General features: G+C 42.9%; 1 protein-coding gene across 1 annotated transcript; it reads right to left on the bottom strand.

Annotated features, from left to right (window-relative positions):
- Window positions 1–8858: 8858 nt before the first annotated feature.
- LOC120053450 (purine nucleoside phosphorylase-like) lies at window positions 8859–13843 on the bottom strand. Its single transcript, XM_039000577.1, has 6 exons — window positions 13610–13843; window positions 11858–12027; window positions 11367–11470; window positions 10403–10578; window positions 10000–10190; window positions 8859–9886 (listed from the first exon to the last, which is right to left on the bottom strand). Exons 1-6 carry the CDS (start codon window positions 13636–13638, stop codon window positions 9690–9692), a joined length of 867 nt encoding a protein of 288 aa, XP_038856505.1. The 5' UTR covers window positions 13639–13843; the 3' UTR covers window positions 8859–9689.
- Window positions 13844–15768: the final 1925 nt, after the last annotated feature.

The raw sequence follows: 15768 nt of genomic DNA, 5'->3' as shown, positions 1-15768 counted from the left end.
TATAGTAAGAGTAGGGGTGTTAACCCCGGTGTCCTGGCTAAATTCCCAATCTGGCCCTCATTCCATCATGGCCACCTAATCATCCCCAGCTTCCAATCGGCTCATGCCTCTCCCCTGTAACTATTTCCCAGGTCGTTGCTGTAAATAAGAATGTGTTCTCAGTCAACTTAACTGGTAAAATATAATAATAAAGTATTTTTTTACTTTATTTGTCATCATACAGTGGGGCAAAAAAGTATTTAGTCAGCCACCAATTGTGCAAGTTCTCCCACTTAAAAAGATGAGAGAGGCCTGTAATTTTCATCATAGGTACACTTCAACTATGACAGACAAAATGAGAGAGAAAAAATCCAGAAAATCACATTGTAGGATTTTTAATGAATTTATTTGCAAATTATGGTGGAAAATAAGTATTTGGTCAATAACAAAAGTTTATCTCAATACTTTGTTATATACCCTTTGTTGGCAATGACAGAGGTCAAACGTTTTCTGTAAGTCTTCACAAGGTTTTCACACACTGTTGCTGGTATTTTGGCCCATTCCTCCATGCAGATCTCCTCTAGAGCAGTGATGTTTTGGGGCTGTTGCTGGGCAACACAGACTTTCAACTCCCTCCAAAGATTTTCTATGGGGTTGAGATCTGGAGACTGGCTAGGCCACTCCAGGACCTTGAAATGCTTCTTACGAAGCCACTCCTTCGTTGCCCGGGCGGTGTGTTTGGGATCATTGTCATGCTGAAAGACCCAGCCACGTTTCATCTTCAATGCCCTTGCTGATGGAAGGAGGTTTTCAGGTCTGTGAGAGCCAGAAATCTTGCTTGTTTGTAGGTGACCATATACTTATCTTCCACCATAATTTGCAAATAAATTCATTAAAAATCCTACAATGTAACTGCGCCACCAGAGTCTCTGGGTTCGCGCCCAGGCTCTGTCGCAGCCGGCCGCGACCGGGAGGTCCGTGGGGCGACGCACAATTGGCATAGCGTCGTCCGGGTTAGGGAGGGTTTGGCCGGTAGGGATATCCTTGTCTCATCGCGCTCCAGCGACTCCTGTGGCGGGCCGGGCGCAGTGCGCGCTAACCAAGGGGGCCAGGTACACGGTGTTTCCTCCGACACATTGGTGCGGCTGGCTTCCGGGTTGGAGGCGCGCTGTGTTAAGAAGCAGTGCGGCTTGGTTGGGTTGTGCTTCGGAGGACGCATGGCTTTCGACCTTCGTCTCTCCCGAGCCCGTACGGGAGTTGTAGCGATGAGACAAGATAGTAATTACTAGCGATTGGATACCACGAAAACTGGGGAGAAAATGGGATAAAATTTAAAAAATTAAATAAAAAAAAATAAAAAAAAATATCCTACAATGTGATTTTCTGGATTTTTTTTCTCATTTTGTCTGTCATAGTTGAAGTGTACCTATGATTAAAATTACAGGCCTCTCTCATATTTTTAAGCGGGAGAACTTGCACAATTGGTGGCTGACTAAATACTTTTTTGCCCCACTGTATACAGTAAGGCCATTTTTTTGCTCTAGATTGCAGGAAATGGCAGTTACCCTACTACAGGGGCTGAGTCACTGGCTTACTGGTGCTCTTCCATGCCGTCCCTAGGAGGGGTGCGTCACTTGAGTGGGTTGAGTCACTGACGTGATCTTCCTGTCCGGGTTGGTGCCCCCCCTTGGGTTGTGCCGTGGCGGAGATCTTTGTGGGCTATACTCGGACTTGTCTCAGGATGGTAAGTTGGTGGTTGAAGATATCCCTCTAGTGGTGTGGGGGCTGTGCCTTGGCAAAGTGGGTGGGGTTATATCCTGCCTGTTTGGCCCTGTCTGGGGGTATCGTCGGATGGGGCCACTGTGTCTCCCGACACCTCCTGTCTCAGCCTCCAGTATTTATGCTGCAGTAGTTTATGTGTCGGGGGGCTAGGGTCAGTCTGTTATATCTGGAGTATTTCTCCTGTCTTATCTGGTGTCCTGTGTGAATTTAAGTATGCTCTCTCTAATTCTCTATTTTTCTCTCTTTCTCTCCTTCTTTCTTTCTCTCTCTTGGAGGACCTGAGCCCTAGGACCATGCCTGATGACTCCTTGCTGTCCCCAGTCCACCTGGCCGTGCTGCTGCTCCAGTTTCAACTGTTCTGCCTGCGGCTATGGAACCCTGACCTGTTCACCGGACGTGCTACCTGTCCCAGACCTGCTGTTTTCAACTCTCTAGAGACAGTAGGAGCGTTAGAGATACTCTGAATGATCAGCTATGAAAAGCCAACTGATATTTATTCTTGAGGTGCTGACCTGTTGCACCCTCGACAACCACTGTGATTATTATTATTTGACCCTGCTAGTCATCTATGAACATTTGAACATCTTGGCCATGTTCTGTTATAATCTCCACCCGGCACAGCCAGAAGAGGACTGGCCACCCCTCATAGCCTGGTTCCTCTCTAGGTTTCTTCCTAGGTTCCTGCCTTTCTAGGGAGTTTTTCCTAGCCACCGTGCTTCTACACCTGCATTGCTTGCTGTTTGGGGTTTTAGGTTGGGTGTCTGTACAGCACTTTGTGACATCAGCTGATGTAAGAAGGGCTTTATAAATAAATTTGATTGATTGGTTACAGTTGTTAAAAAATGCTAAAATCTCTAAGCCCAAAGGGGGCTAATAACCCGGTTCATGCCTCCCCCAGCTGTACTCAGTAGCAACACCTTGTTAAAAAAATCTTTGAGAAAACCCTGTTATGTTGCCTCCATTTCAGGCTAAAGTCAGCTCAATTGATCTTCTAGCATGTAGAGACAAATGCGTACTTTGTGGATCGAAACCAATTTCATAAGGAGAAAACAAAAACAAAGTAGTGCCGCTCAAAACACAAACACACATGCATGTTTGTTTAATCAGTGGAGCACTGTAGTGTCCTCATGAATGGATTTGGAGTGACTGTAACCGTTTTCTCTCTTCTACTGCGTACACACGGCATCCTCTTATTCATTCATATTTCAGCACTGATTACAACGGTGGTTGCCTTGGCAATAGCCTGCAGATACTGCTGGTGATGCTATGAGACTAAGGGAGAGCATTGTGTCACCATCTTATAAATGTATGCATCAGTAAATTCCACAAATGTCATGTCACTTCTTTTCCTGCTTCACTTGTGTTTGACCTGAGCATCTGCTGTAGGAACACACAACCCATAGGACATTGTGAGTCCCACTCCCAACCACTCAACCACATAGCAACCACCAGCATGACGGGACAAGAGTTACATACAGTACACTTAGAAAAAAGGGTTCCGAAAGGGTTCTGCGGCTGTCCCCATAGGAGAACCCTTTTTGGTTCCAGGTAGACTATTTTGGGTTGAATGTAGAACCCTCTGTGGAAAGGGTTCTACATGGAACCAAAAGGGGTTCTTCAAAGGGTTCTCCTTTGGGGACAGCCCCAAAAAATGTGTTGGTTCTAGATAGCACCTTTCTTTCTAAGAGTGTACTGTATAGCCTCTGCATTTGACCATTCTACAATATGCATAACACTAAGCTGTTGTTATTGCGATTGTTGCAGTGATGATGGGATGGGACAAACATTTTTAATTTGTATTTATTTCACCTTTATTTAACCAGGTAGGCTAGTTGAGAACAAGTTCTCATTTACAACTGCAACCTGGCCAAGATAAAGCAAAGCAGTGCGACACAAACAACAACACAGTTACACATGGAATAAACAAACATGCAGTCAATAATACAATAGAAAAAATCTATATACAGTGTGTGGAAATGAGGTAGGATATGGGAGGTAAGGCAATAAATAGGCCATAGTGGCAAAATAATGACAATATAGCCATTAAACACTGGAGTGATAGATGTGCAGAAGATGAGTGTGCAAGTAGAGATACTGGGGTGCAAAGGAGCAAAATAAATAACAGTATGGTGGATGAGGTAGTTGGATGGCCTATTTACAGATGGGCTATGTACAGGTGCAGTGATCTGTGAGCTACTCTGACAGCTGGTGCTTAAAGTTAGTGAGGGAGATATGAGTCTCCAGCTTCAGTGATTTTTGCAGTTCGTTCCAGTCATTGGCAGCAGAGAACTGGAAGGAAAGGCGGCCAAAGGAGGAATTGGCTTTGGGGGTGACCAGTGAGATACACCTGCTGGAGCGCGTGCTACGGGTGGGTGCTGCTATGGTGACCAGTGAGCTGAGATAAGGCGGGGCTTTACCTAGCAAAGACTTATAGATAACCTGGAGCCAGTGGGTTTGGCGACGAATATGAAGCGAGGGTCAGCCAACGAGAGCATACAGGTCGCAGTGGTGGGTAGTATATGGGGTTTTGGTGACAAAACAGATGGCACTGTGATAGACTGCATCCAATTTGCTGAGTAGAGTGTTGGAGGCTATTTTGTAAATGACATCGCCGAAGTCAAGGATCGGTAGGATAGTCAGTTTTACAAGGGTATGTTTGGCAGCATGAGTGAAGGATGCTTTGTTGCGAAATAGGAAACCGATTCTAGATTTAATTTTGGATTGGAGATGCTTAATGTGAGTCTGGAAGGAGAGTTTACAGTCTAACCAGACACATAGGTATTTGTAGTTGTCCACATATTCTAAGTCAGAACCGTCCAGAGTAGTGATGCTGGACAGGCGGGCAGGTGTGGGCAGCGATCGGTTGAAGAGCATGCATTTAGTTTTACTTGCATTTAAGAGCAGTTGGAGGCCACGGAAGGAGAGTTGTATGGCATTGAAGCTCATCTGGAGGTTAGTCAACACCGTGTCCAAAGAAGGGCCAGAAGTATACAAAATGGTGTCATCTGCATAGAGGTGGATCATAGAATCACCAGCAGCAAGAGAGACATCCTTGATGTATACAGAGAAAAGAGTTGGCCCGAGAATTTAACCCTGTGGCACCCCCATAGAGACTGCCAGAGGTCTGGACAACAGGCCTTTCGATTTGACACACTGAACTCTGTCTGAGAATTAGTTGGTGAACCAGGCGAGGCAGTCATTTGAGAAGCCAAGGCTGTTGAGTCTGCCGATAAGAATGTGGTGATTGAGAGAATCGAAAGCCTTGGCCAGGTCGATGAATACAGCTGCACAGTATTGTCTCTTATCGATGGGGGTTATGATATCGTTTAGGACCTTGAGCGTGGCTGAGGTGCACCCATGACCAGCTCGGAAACCAGATTGCATAGCGGAGAAGGTACGGTGGGATTCGAAATGGTCGGTGATCTGTTTCGAAGACCTTAAAAAAGGCAGGTTAGGATAGATATGGGTCTGTAGCAGTTTGAGTCTAGAGTGTCTCCCCCTTTGAAGAGGGGGATGACCGCGGCAGCTTTCCAATCTTTGGGTATCTCAGACGATACGAAAGAGAGGTTGAACAGGCTAGTAATAGGGGTTGCAACAATTTCGGCGATTCATTTTAGAAAGAGGGTCCAGCCTCTTTCTAAAAAGCCTCTGTTTCCTAGCCTCAGTGCAGTGAGCAGCTGGGAGGAGGTGCTCTTATTCTCCATGGACTTTACAGTGTCCCAGAACTTTTTGGAGTTTGTGCTACAGGATGCAAATTTCTGTTAGAAAAAGCTAGCCTTTGCTTTCCTAACTGCCTGTGTATATTGGTTCCTAACTTCCCTGAACAGTTGCATATCGCGGGGGCTATTCGATGCTAATGTAGTATGCCACAGGATGTTTTTGTGCTGGTCAAGGGCAGTCAGGTCTGGAGTGAACCAGCTATATATGTTCCTGGTTCTACATTTTTTGAATGGGGCATGCTTATTTAAGATGGTCGGAATACTACTGTCGGAATGAGGTCATTATCCTTCCAGGATACCCGGGCCAGGTCGATTAGAAAGGCCTGCTCGCTGAAGTGTTTTAGGGAGCATTTGACGGTGATGAGGGGTGGTCATTTGACCGCAGACCCATTACGGATGCAGGCAATGAGGCAGTGATCGCTGAGATCCTGGTTGAAGACAGCAGAGGTGTATTTGGAGGGCAGGTTGGTTAGGATGATATCTATGAGGGTGCCCGTGTTTACGGATTTGGGGTTGTACCTGGTAGGTTCATTGATCATTTGTGTGCGATTGAGGGCATCAAGCTTAGATTGAACTCTGTATGACACATAATATTGTTCTTTACCATTTTAAAAAAGTGTTATTTTCTTGATCTTCATTTTGTTGCATATTTGCAATGGTATGCCATAGATAGAAGCACCTTTGGAGATATGGTGGCAGGCTGCGAGGCTCACTGTGTTTAATATTTGATCTCAGCTCCACTTCTACAGTGTGTTGGCAGAACTGTTGAATTATGTAATGGATTGGGGATGGGAAAATTCCTTTTCATTCACCACATTTTGGAGCATGTTTAGTGTATATGTTGATGTGTCCATATCTACAGTTGAAGTCGGAAGTTTACATACACTAAGGTTGGAGTCATTAAAACTAATTTTTCAACCACTCCACAAATTTCTTATTCACAAACTATAGTTTTGGCAAGTCGGTTAGGAAATCTACTTTATGCATGACACAAGTAATTTTTCCAAAATGTAGACCTCCACAAGTCTGGATCATCCTTGGGAGCAATTTCCAAACGCCTGAAGGTACCACGTTCATCTGTACAAACAATAGTACGCAAGTATAAACACCATGGGACCACGCAGCCGTCATACCGCTCAGGAAGGAGATTTGTTCTGTCTCCTAGAGATGAACATACTTTGGTTCGAAAAGTGCAAATCAATCCCAGAACAACAGCAAAGGACCTTGTGAAGATGCTGGAGGAAACATGTACAAAAGTATCTATATCCACAGTAAAGCGAGTCCAATATCGACATAACCTGAAAGGCAGTTCACCAAGGAAGAAGCCACTGCTCCAAAACCGCCATAAAAAAGCCAGACTACGGTTTGCAACTGCACATGGGGACAAAGATCGTACTTTTTGGAGAAATGCCCTCTGGTTTGAATAAATAAAAATAGAACTGTTTGGCCATAATGACCATCGTTATGTTTGGAGGAAAAAGGGGGAAGCTTGCAAGCCGAAGAACACCATCCCAACCGTGAAGCACGGGGGTGGCAGCATCATGTTGTGGGGAGCTTGTGGAAGGCTACCCAAAATATTTGACCCAAGTTAAACAATTTAAAGACAATGCTACCAAATACTAATTGAGTGTATGTCAACTTCTGACCCACTGGGAATGTGATGAAAGAAATAAAAGCTGAAATAAATCATTCTCTCTGCTATTATTCTGACATTTCACATTCTTAAAAAAGTGGTGATCCTAGTGACCTAAGACAGGTAATTCTTATTATGATTAAATGTCAGGAATTGTGATACACCTTAGCCAAATTCATTTAAACTCAGTTTATGTAAACTTTCAACTTCAACTGTATGTATACAGTGCTGTGACCCAGGTCTTTCAAAATACTGATAGGGATGGGGAGGAGGGATGTTGCGTGGGGGCGTATCCCCCTTGTCTTTTTCTCTCATTTCATCAGATTCCTTCTTTTTATTGATCAACATTATTGATGATAATCATCTCACTTGCCCTTTTATATTTTCCCAATTGGTAGTTACAGTCTTGTGTCATCACTGCAACTCCCGTACGGACTTGGGAGAGGCGAAGCTCGAGAGCCGTGTGTCCTCCGAAACACAACCCAACCAAGCCGCACTGCTTCTTGACACAATGCCCACTTAACCCGTAAGCCAACTGCACCAATGTGTCGGAGGAAACACCGTACAGCTGGCTACCGTGTCAGCATGCACTGTGCCTGACCCGCCACAGGAGTCACTAGTACGCAATGGGACAAGACATCCCTGCCGGCCAAACCCTCCCCTAACCCGGACGACGCTGGGCCAATTGTGCGCCGCCCCATTGGTCTCCCGGTCGTGGCCGGTCTTCGACAGAGCCTGGACTCGAACCCAGAATCTCTAGTGGCACAGCGCCACTCGGGAGGCCCACATGCCCTTTTAAAACAAAGCATAACATAAATGTACTGCTCTATGAAACACGTTAAAAGACTGGACTCTGTTCTCTTCCCATATTGCTCATGAGTCAATATGAACATAAACAAGAGGTAATTAACCATTCCATTCAAAGTATTTTCACTACCTGTAATCTCACACTAACATTGCTCCTGCACAAACACACTCTCGCAAGCACACACACACACACACACACACACACACACACACACACACACACACACACACACACACACACACACACACACACAACCTCCTACTCAAGGTGCTCAGTATTGTTTTGCCTATACTGCATGTGACTCTAACAATAACAGTAGACAATTTTAGAAGTGTAATTTGCAGGTTTTATTTTAAAACAGTATATTATGTGAAAATACATTCGATTTTAGGACAACTGAAATTAAAGTAAAGAAGTTAATCTCCTACATACAGTACATTACTACTCCTCAACTTTGAAAAACATCTGACATCAACAGTCTTCTTTTTATGACTACGAAAATAACTGGCCCCCAATATACACTGAGTGTACAAAACATTAAGGACACCTGCTCTTTCCATGACATAGAATGACCAGGTGAATCCAGGTGAAAGTTACGATCCCTTATTGATGTTACTTGTTAAATCCACATCAATCAGTGTAGATGAAGGGGAGGAGACAGGTTAAAGAAGGATTTTTAAGCCTTGAGACAACTGAGACATGGATTGTGTATGTGTGCCATTCAGAGGGTGAATGGGCAAGACAAAAGATTTAAGTGCCTTTGAGCGGGGTATGGTAGTAGGTGACAGGCGCACCGGTTTGTGTCAAGAACTGTAAGGCTGATGAGTTTTTCACGCTCAACAGTTTCCCATGTGTATAAAGAATGATCCACCACCCAAAGGACATCCAGCCAACTAGACACAACTGTGGAAAGCATTGGAGTCAACATGGGCCAGCATCCCTGTGGAACGCTTTAAACGACTCAATACTAGGAAGATGTTCCTAATGTTTGGTATACTCAGTGTATGTTGGAGGTTTTTAAAAATGTTTTACTTTTCATCACTCTGATAAATTTGATTATTCTTATAACCATGATGAGTTTTGGCGATCTCTCCATCAAGGAGCAGTCGGATTCTAGAAATGTAGAATAATAAGGCTACCAAGGAAGAAATATACATTGTTAATCATTACTAATGAGCGACAACACAATGATTGTTGGTCCACGTGATATACAGACCATTGATTTGTACTTAATAACTGATCCCATGTTCACATTGACCATGAGATTAATTTGTACTTAATAACTGCAATACATTAATGTACATGAAGGCTACATATCTTACACTTTAGTGTGATGCATTTTCAGTTTTGTTTTAATTCAAAGGAATATATTATTTTCAAGTCTGTACTATCTCCTATCTTTTTTTCTTGGTCATTACATTACTTTTATAGCCATATGGACAACCCCTTTTTGAAGAGGTGAGTTTGGTTAGTAGGCCTCTTTACAGTGCTTCAGTTTAGAGATTACACGATGAAGACAAATCCCAGCCTATAAAATGTCAAATCAAACTGAAGTAGCAATACTAGCATTAGCCTCTGTGCTGAGAAATGTAAACAAATAAGACATTTTAAGCTATCTAGCGTTCCCTTCAAATAACGTATATCATATGATTGCAATGATCTGTCTGCTAGCTATTTCTCTAGAATATATGCATCTGTGCTTTCTGTATAACATCACCTTACAGTAGCTATATCCCTTGGCAGTTAACACAGACAGACTGGGGCTGATCTACATCTTAGCCAGAAGGTTACTGATCAGCCTCTGTAGGTCCTGAGTGCGCATTCCTGTGGTCTCCAGTACCTCCTCATGGTTGGCCTTCTCCTGGCTGTCGTAGTCTGTGACCACCTTGTTGGTGATGAGAGACAGGCCAAAGACACGGAGACCACAGTGACGAGCCACCACCACCTCAGGGACTGTACTCATACCTACAGAGCACAGAGAGGGTGAAAAAAAAGACAAGCACTAGAGTTCTGTTGAAGAAATGGACATCTATTGGAAGATTTCAGGGCATTGATAAAGCCCAATGAACCATACTAACCCACAGCATCTGCGCCTAGTTTCTGGAGAGCTCTGCACTCTGCGATGGTCTCAAAGTTAGGACCTGCCAGCATGCAGTACACGCCTTGCTGGATAAAGGAGGAACAGCCCTGCTCCTCAGCAGTCTCTTTGGCCAGTATAGAAAGGTCTTTGTCATAGGCGTCCGACATGCAGGGAAAACGGACTCCAAACCTGAAGAGATACATAAAGTCCTGTGTCATATCGGAGGCCCTCAATGTCAGGTAAAGGAACAATCCAAGAAGTCCACAAGGATAATAACCATGCCCTTTACTGTAATAAAATGCCAGTAATCAGGCTTCTCAGACAGCAGGAACGTGCAACATGATCCTTCCTTCCAAAGATCAAGAGACTGCTATTCTAACTAGGAGTGATGGAAGGCTCACCTTTCATCGTTGTGACCACACAGTGGGTTCTGGCCTGCAAAGCCTGGCATGTTGATGTGATCCTTGATCAGCATGATGTCACCCACTTTAAAGTTGGGGTTCAGCCCCCCAGCAGCATTAGTGACAATCAAGGTCTCCACCCCGAGCAGGAAGAACACTCGCACCGGGTATGTCACCTAGAGAGAAAGAGGAACTAGAGATCACATCCTCAGTACTACATTTTTTTAATAGCAAGCCTGCACTGTTTTCCTTATTGCTAGGTGACTAGACTATAATAATTTTCACTATATTCACTATAATTATTTTCACAAAATAAAGTCAACAAAACCTTTTTTAGTCATAATGCGTAGTTCGTACAGTATTTGTATTTATTAAGGATCCCCATTAGCTGCTGCCACGGCAACTGCTCCTCTTCCTGGGGTCCAACGACATTGTCAGAAATACAATTTAAAATATTATATGACATTACATTTCACAACACTTTACCCAATACATGTAGTGTGTTCCCTCAGGCTACTACTCCACTATCACATATTTACAATACAACATCCATGTGTAGGTGTGTGTAGAGTGCATGTCTTATCATGTCAGGGTGCATATTATATTGTGTCCAAAGATTTAAGATTAAAATTCAACTCACACTGTCAAAGGTTAACCCAAATTGCCTGGTATGCTACTTTTACAGAGGTTAAAAGCTTACTCAAGACACTAACTGTGTTATTCTAACATTATGGAACTTATGTTCTTCATAAAAGTGCAAACTGGTGAAGTATCATTGAGTATCCTCACTACTCATTTGAAAGAATATAGTAGCTGCATTTAAAAATAAATATCATCCCATAAAACAGGTGTCAGGTTTACCATGGGATATACAAGCATTTCAATACACTTCCACAACATTCATTAAATATGAATCCAATGTAATGAGGATATGGCTCTGGTGGGTGGAGAGAGTGGAGCTCACTGTGGCAATGTTGTAGCCTTCGTAGAAGTGGAAGCGGCCCTGCATGCAGACACACTGCTTCCCCTGCAGCTCCCCAAAGACCAGCTGACTGGCATGTCCTTGTACTGCAGTGGTGCAACAAGAAAGAAAGGAGGAGCATTTTTATAGAATTACTGAATGTAAATATTTCAGTCAGGTCCCAAGGACAGGAAGCAGCAGCCACTATCGGGTGACGGTCTGGTTCTGGGTCACAGTGAAGGACTGGTGTTCTTACTTCAACTTTCAAAACATCCACCTAAACATTTCTTATCTAACATTAAATGATTAAATGCATAAGTTATCAATGATCATTATAACGTTTATTGAGCTTTGGTCAAGTGTTCAATAAGCATAACACTGTAAGATAGTATGTAATGTCTACAGGATGATGTAATGATGCATGTACAAACTGAAGACAGCATGATGCTGTACATTTTCAGGTGGGACAGTACAGGATAAGGATATTGTCTGACCTGTGCTGTTGGGGAAGCATGGGATGTCCTTGTAGGGAAACACAGTCTTGTTGTCCAGCAGGTCAGCCAGGCCACCCAGGCCAGAGCCACAGATGATGGCTACTTTAGGCCTCTGCTCAGTGTGGGACAGCAACCAATCAGCTGTTTCCCTGTAATCCTCATATTTGTAACTGAGGAAAGAAACATAGTAAGTGCATGCTATTCAGTGTAATATAATAATAATATATGCCATTAAGCAGAAGCTTCTATCCAACGCGACTTACATTCATTTGTGCATATATTTTTACATATGGGTGGTCACAGGAATCGAACCCACAATCCTGCCGTTAATTTAAATCATCAAAGATAATCTGTGTTTCAGCAGAGATAGGTTACTATATACCTTTCATCTGAACACAACCAATAGGAACTTTTCTTAGTTGATGAGCCCAACCTGTCAATTACAGAAGGGTGATCTTCAAAAGTATCTTAGCAGCTCCTACAGCTGGTAACAACAGAATCACAGACACAACACACCCTGTAACCCCCTCTCTTGGTTGTGTGTGTGTGTGTGAGAAAGAGAGAGTTTATCTAATTGAATTAAATTGAATCGTGAGTTCAACTAAATGTAATCAACTTCTACACATTCAAACTCTACAAGCACATCGACTTCATTTGAGACACATCACTGTTGTCGGGCAAACTCATCGGGTGAATGATTGATTGCAAGTCCTGTAATTTAAAAGCAGGCTTACACAGCTTTTATAAGTTACCATAAACCCAATTAGATCACTTGACTAGAGGTCACTCTAACAAACATTAGTTGCAGAAGGCAGTTTGAGTTCTGCTAGTAAAAACATATATATATATCATCCTCATATTCGATGTTAGCAATAAACCTTCAGTCACCATAAACGTTTATATCGGCAGGCCATGTTTTATGGGTTGTATATGCTTCATAATAAAGCTGGATTTAAAACGGAAAATAGTGTCAATTCAACCTTCCGCTCGCTGTAGCAAAAACGGTGGGAGCTACAAAGGCTCAGTGAGCAAGTGAAATAAACAGCAGGATTGGATGATTCAGTGGCAGCGCAGTGCGGAGCTGTCCGTGGTGCTGCTGCGGGATCAGCGCATTCCATTCAGGATGGTCCACAGAGCCGCGCGACTGCACACTCCTACTGAACCAGGCGCACAATGAACACGAACAATGGCCACTCATTTTGTATTTATTGACAGACAACGGCGAGTCCCTTTCGTTTCAAATGAGCTGGCAAAAGCTAGGGCTATTTTCAATGCTTGAATTAATTTTGCATAGGGTTTGCATGAAAAGGAAGCATGTTTCTTTAAGTGCTGCCCACGCTAACGTGTACCTACGTATGAGGATGTAGGCAGCCTAGTTACTAAAAGGATAGGGAGATAAAAAGCTTACATTTTGTTAACCTTATAAACAATATACATTTTCGATATGTAAATCAACAATATGTATTGGTATCTATCAAATATAGCCACGATAATCTCTTGCCATATGTGAAAATATGCCTATTTCATGTATCCTAATCCACCGACACATTGTAACCTACGATATGACGATTTTACTGACTGAAACTGGCATTTTGGCAGAACATTCATGGGTTACTGTGCGCTTCCAACCCTCGACACAGACAAATGGATTAGTATCTGCCGCTGAATTATTATAGGCTCTACTGTGTAGCCTATCAGGAGGACAACCGTTCACTTCGTTTTACTTCGATATACACCAATATGTTATCTTACCTGCATTGGTTTGAGGATGAATTGTTCATTTCTGATGATGAGGTAAAGCTACAGTAGAAATGGTTTGTTCGTCAGCCACAGCGTTTAGCGACAAACGGTAATCGTAGGACAAGGTCAGTGATGGGAGGGTGGCGTGACGGAGGAGGAGTCGTTGGACTTGCGGTTCCTTTGAAAGGGCTCGTTGTTCTAATCCAATTGTCTGGGACGCTCACTGACCCGCGCAATAAACCTTGAGGACTGACACTGACAGCGGGCCAGCCGTTGACAACATAGGGAACTGAAAGGATCCTATGACTAAAGCAGAACAAATAATAGATAACTCTACATTAAAGCTTAACCACAAAACAATGATTTACTGACAGTGAAGGTGCACGAAGGGGAACTTTTGTCTACCTGAAGCCACGCTCTCACACTGGAAATACCCACGTTAATAGTTTGGATAACACTCAGAGCAGAGACCTCAATTAGTCAACTATCATTTTGTTGATGTGTTGGGCTGGGGGGAAATCCCAAAAATTAAAATATGCCCACTCTTGAATATCTCCATGTGCTCAAAGAGCCTGCTCTGACTCATGTGAAATGCAAAAAGTGTGGTTAGATGTCAGGTTTTGGTTGAATTTTGCCTGGTTGTGTAGGACTACATTGAGAAAGATTGCAATTTGCAGGCTACTTCAAGGTCTTTCTTGGCCCTTGTCCAAACAATTAAAAGTTAAAACTTGGCGTATAATGTGATGAGTTACTCAGTGGCACCGGGCATGCTTTCCATCACTGGTTAAATCGTTGTGTGGTTTGTATTTTCTTCAAGACCTCGGAAAGAGTTAAAGGACAGCACATAGGGACAACCCCCCCCCCCTGTGGATTAGTTGTTGGCGCCTCAGAGGGGCTTCTCTGGTGATATTTAAGACATGGCACTGCCTTGTCTGGTTCTTCTGTTCTCCAGACAATATCCCTTAGTTTTATGTAGTGTCTACTTTCTACCGTAGAGGCGTATCTGGAAAACCAGTTTAAAAAACTGCAGAATTGCTAACTACAGGAAGATGAAAGGCATAAAGTGGAACATGGTTGAAAAAAGAAACACTGAAGTTTTTTTCTGTCAGGTTTTCCACCCTTTTAACTATTACACACATAAGGACTACGCAAATGTTTTCACAGTTCTTAATTGGAAAATCCAATGACAGAGCTTAAGCAGAGGGCACATAGTAGCTGGTGTATAATAGTGTGATGAACCTCTAGGAACCTCTAAACAGTCACCACTCGAGGAACAAGATTTACAAAACGCTACAAAATCAATATGTGGGCAAGCAGAGCTAGGCATATTTGTAAAAGGATCAAACTAATAGGATTTGTATGCATTAAACGGAAAGCAAATTTCCCTCCTGTCATCCCTGTTCTATTTGTACTTTCCCTGTGAGACACCCCGTCCCCCACAGTGGCATTCCCTCCTCTCCTGTCATCCCTTGTGCAAAGGCCGCCTCTGAAATACCAGACATCTCAAATAAAACTGAAGCTTTCTGGTCAGACTTCCAATGAGGGTGTGTAGATGTGATACACAGGGAATGCACTATAGTAGCTTTGGGATTACAGTAAATTACAGTTTGTAAAATTAAATTACATTAACAAATAGTTACAATTTCTTGTACATGCTGCGTGCCTCTTTCGACATGAATGAATTGTGTAATCTGGTAAATCTCTCCAAGATTATATTGTATTGTGAAACAATAACAATTAAATAAACTACCTTTTCAACCTCTGCAAGACACATTGAGATGAATGAAAACAATTTACAGGTCACTAAAATGGAAAGTTGAAGGCCTTCTATGGGAACTTGGTGGGAACCAACTGAGTTAGTAGAAATGAGGTGACTTCATGAGAGTTTTTTGTAAATGAGAAGAAGAATTTTAGAACTACTACTACTGAATTGAAATAGGGAGAAATTAGCTATTTCTATTAAAAAACATTGTGTATTATTAATTTATTAGGCCACTTTTGCTGAAGTCAAACACCTACACTGTTGTAATGTTCTAACTCAACCTGACATATGATATATTATCAATGAATGTGGCATAGGGAGTTAGGCCTGGACACATACTGTAATTTTTTGGTGATGCAGAATAGGCATGTGTTTTTTGAGAGAAATCCCCTGGTATCAGGGTCTTCAG

The sequence above is a fragment of the Salvelinus namaycush genome, chromosome 9 (genome assembly GCF_016432855.1).
Source record: "Salvelinus namaycush isolate Seneca chromosome 9, SaNama_1.0, whole genome shotgun sequence".
Lineage (NCBI taxonomy): Eukaryota > Metazoa > Chordata > Actinopteri > Salmoniformes > Salmonidae > Salvelinus > Salvelinus namaycush.
The sequence above is the reverse complement of the archived record's forward strand: the minus strand, read 5'-3'. Positions and strand labels throughout refer to the sequence as shown.

Coding starts and splice junctions, on each gene's coding strand:
- LOC120053450 (XM_039000577.1), bottom strand. CDS start 13,638: ATGAACAATTCATCCTCAAACCAATGCAG. Junction 11,471..11,857: donor ATGCTTCCCCAACAGCACAG/GTCAGACAATAT, acceptor GCACCACTGCAG/TACAAGGACATGCCAGTCAG. Junction 9,887..9,999: donor ACTAGGCGCAGATGCTGTGG/GTTAGTATGGTT, acceptor TGTGCTCTGTAG/GTATGAGTACAGTCCCTGAG.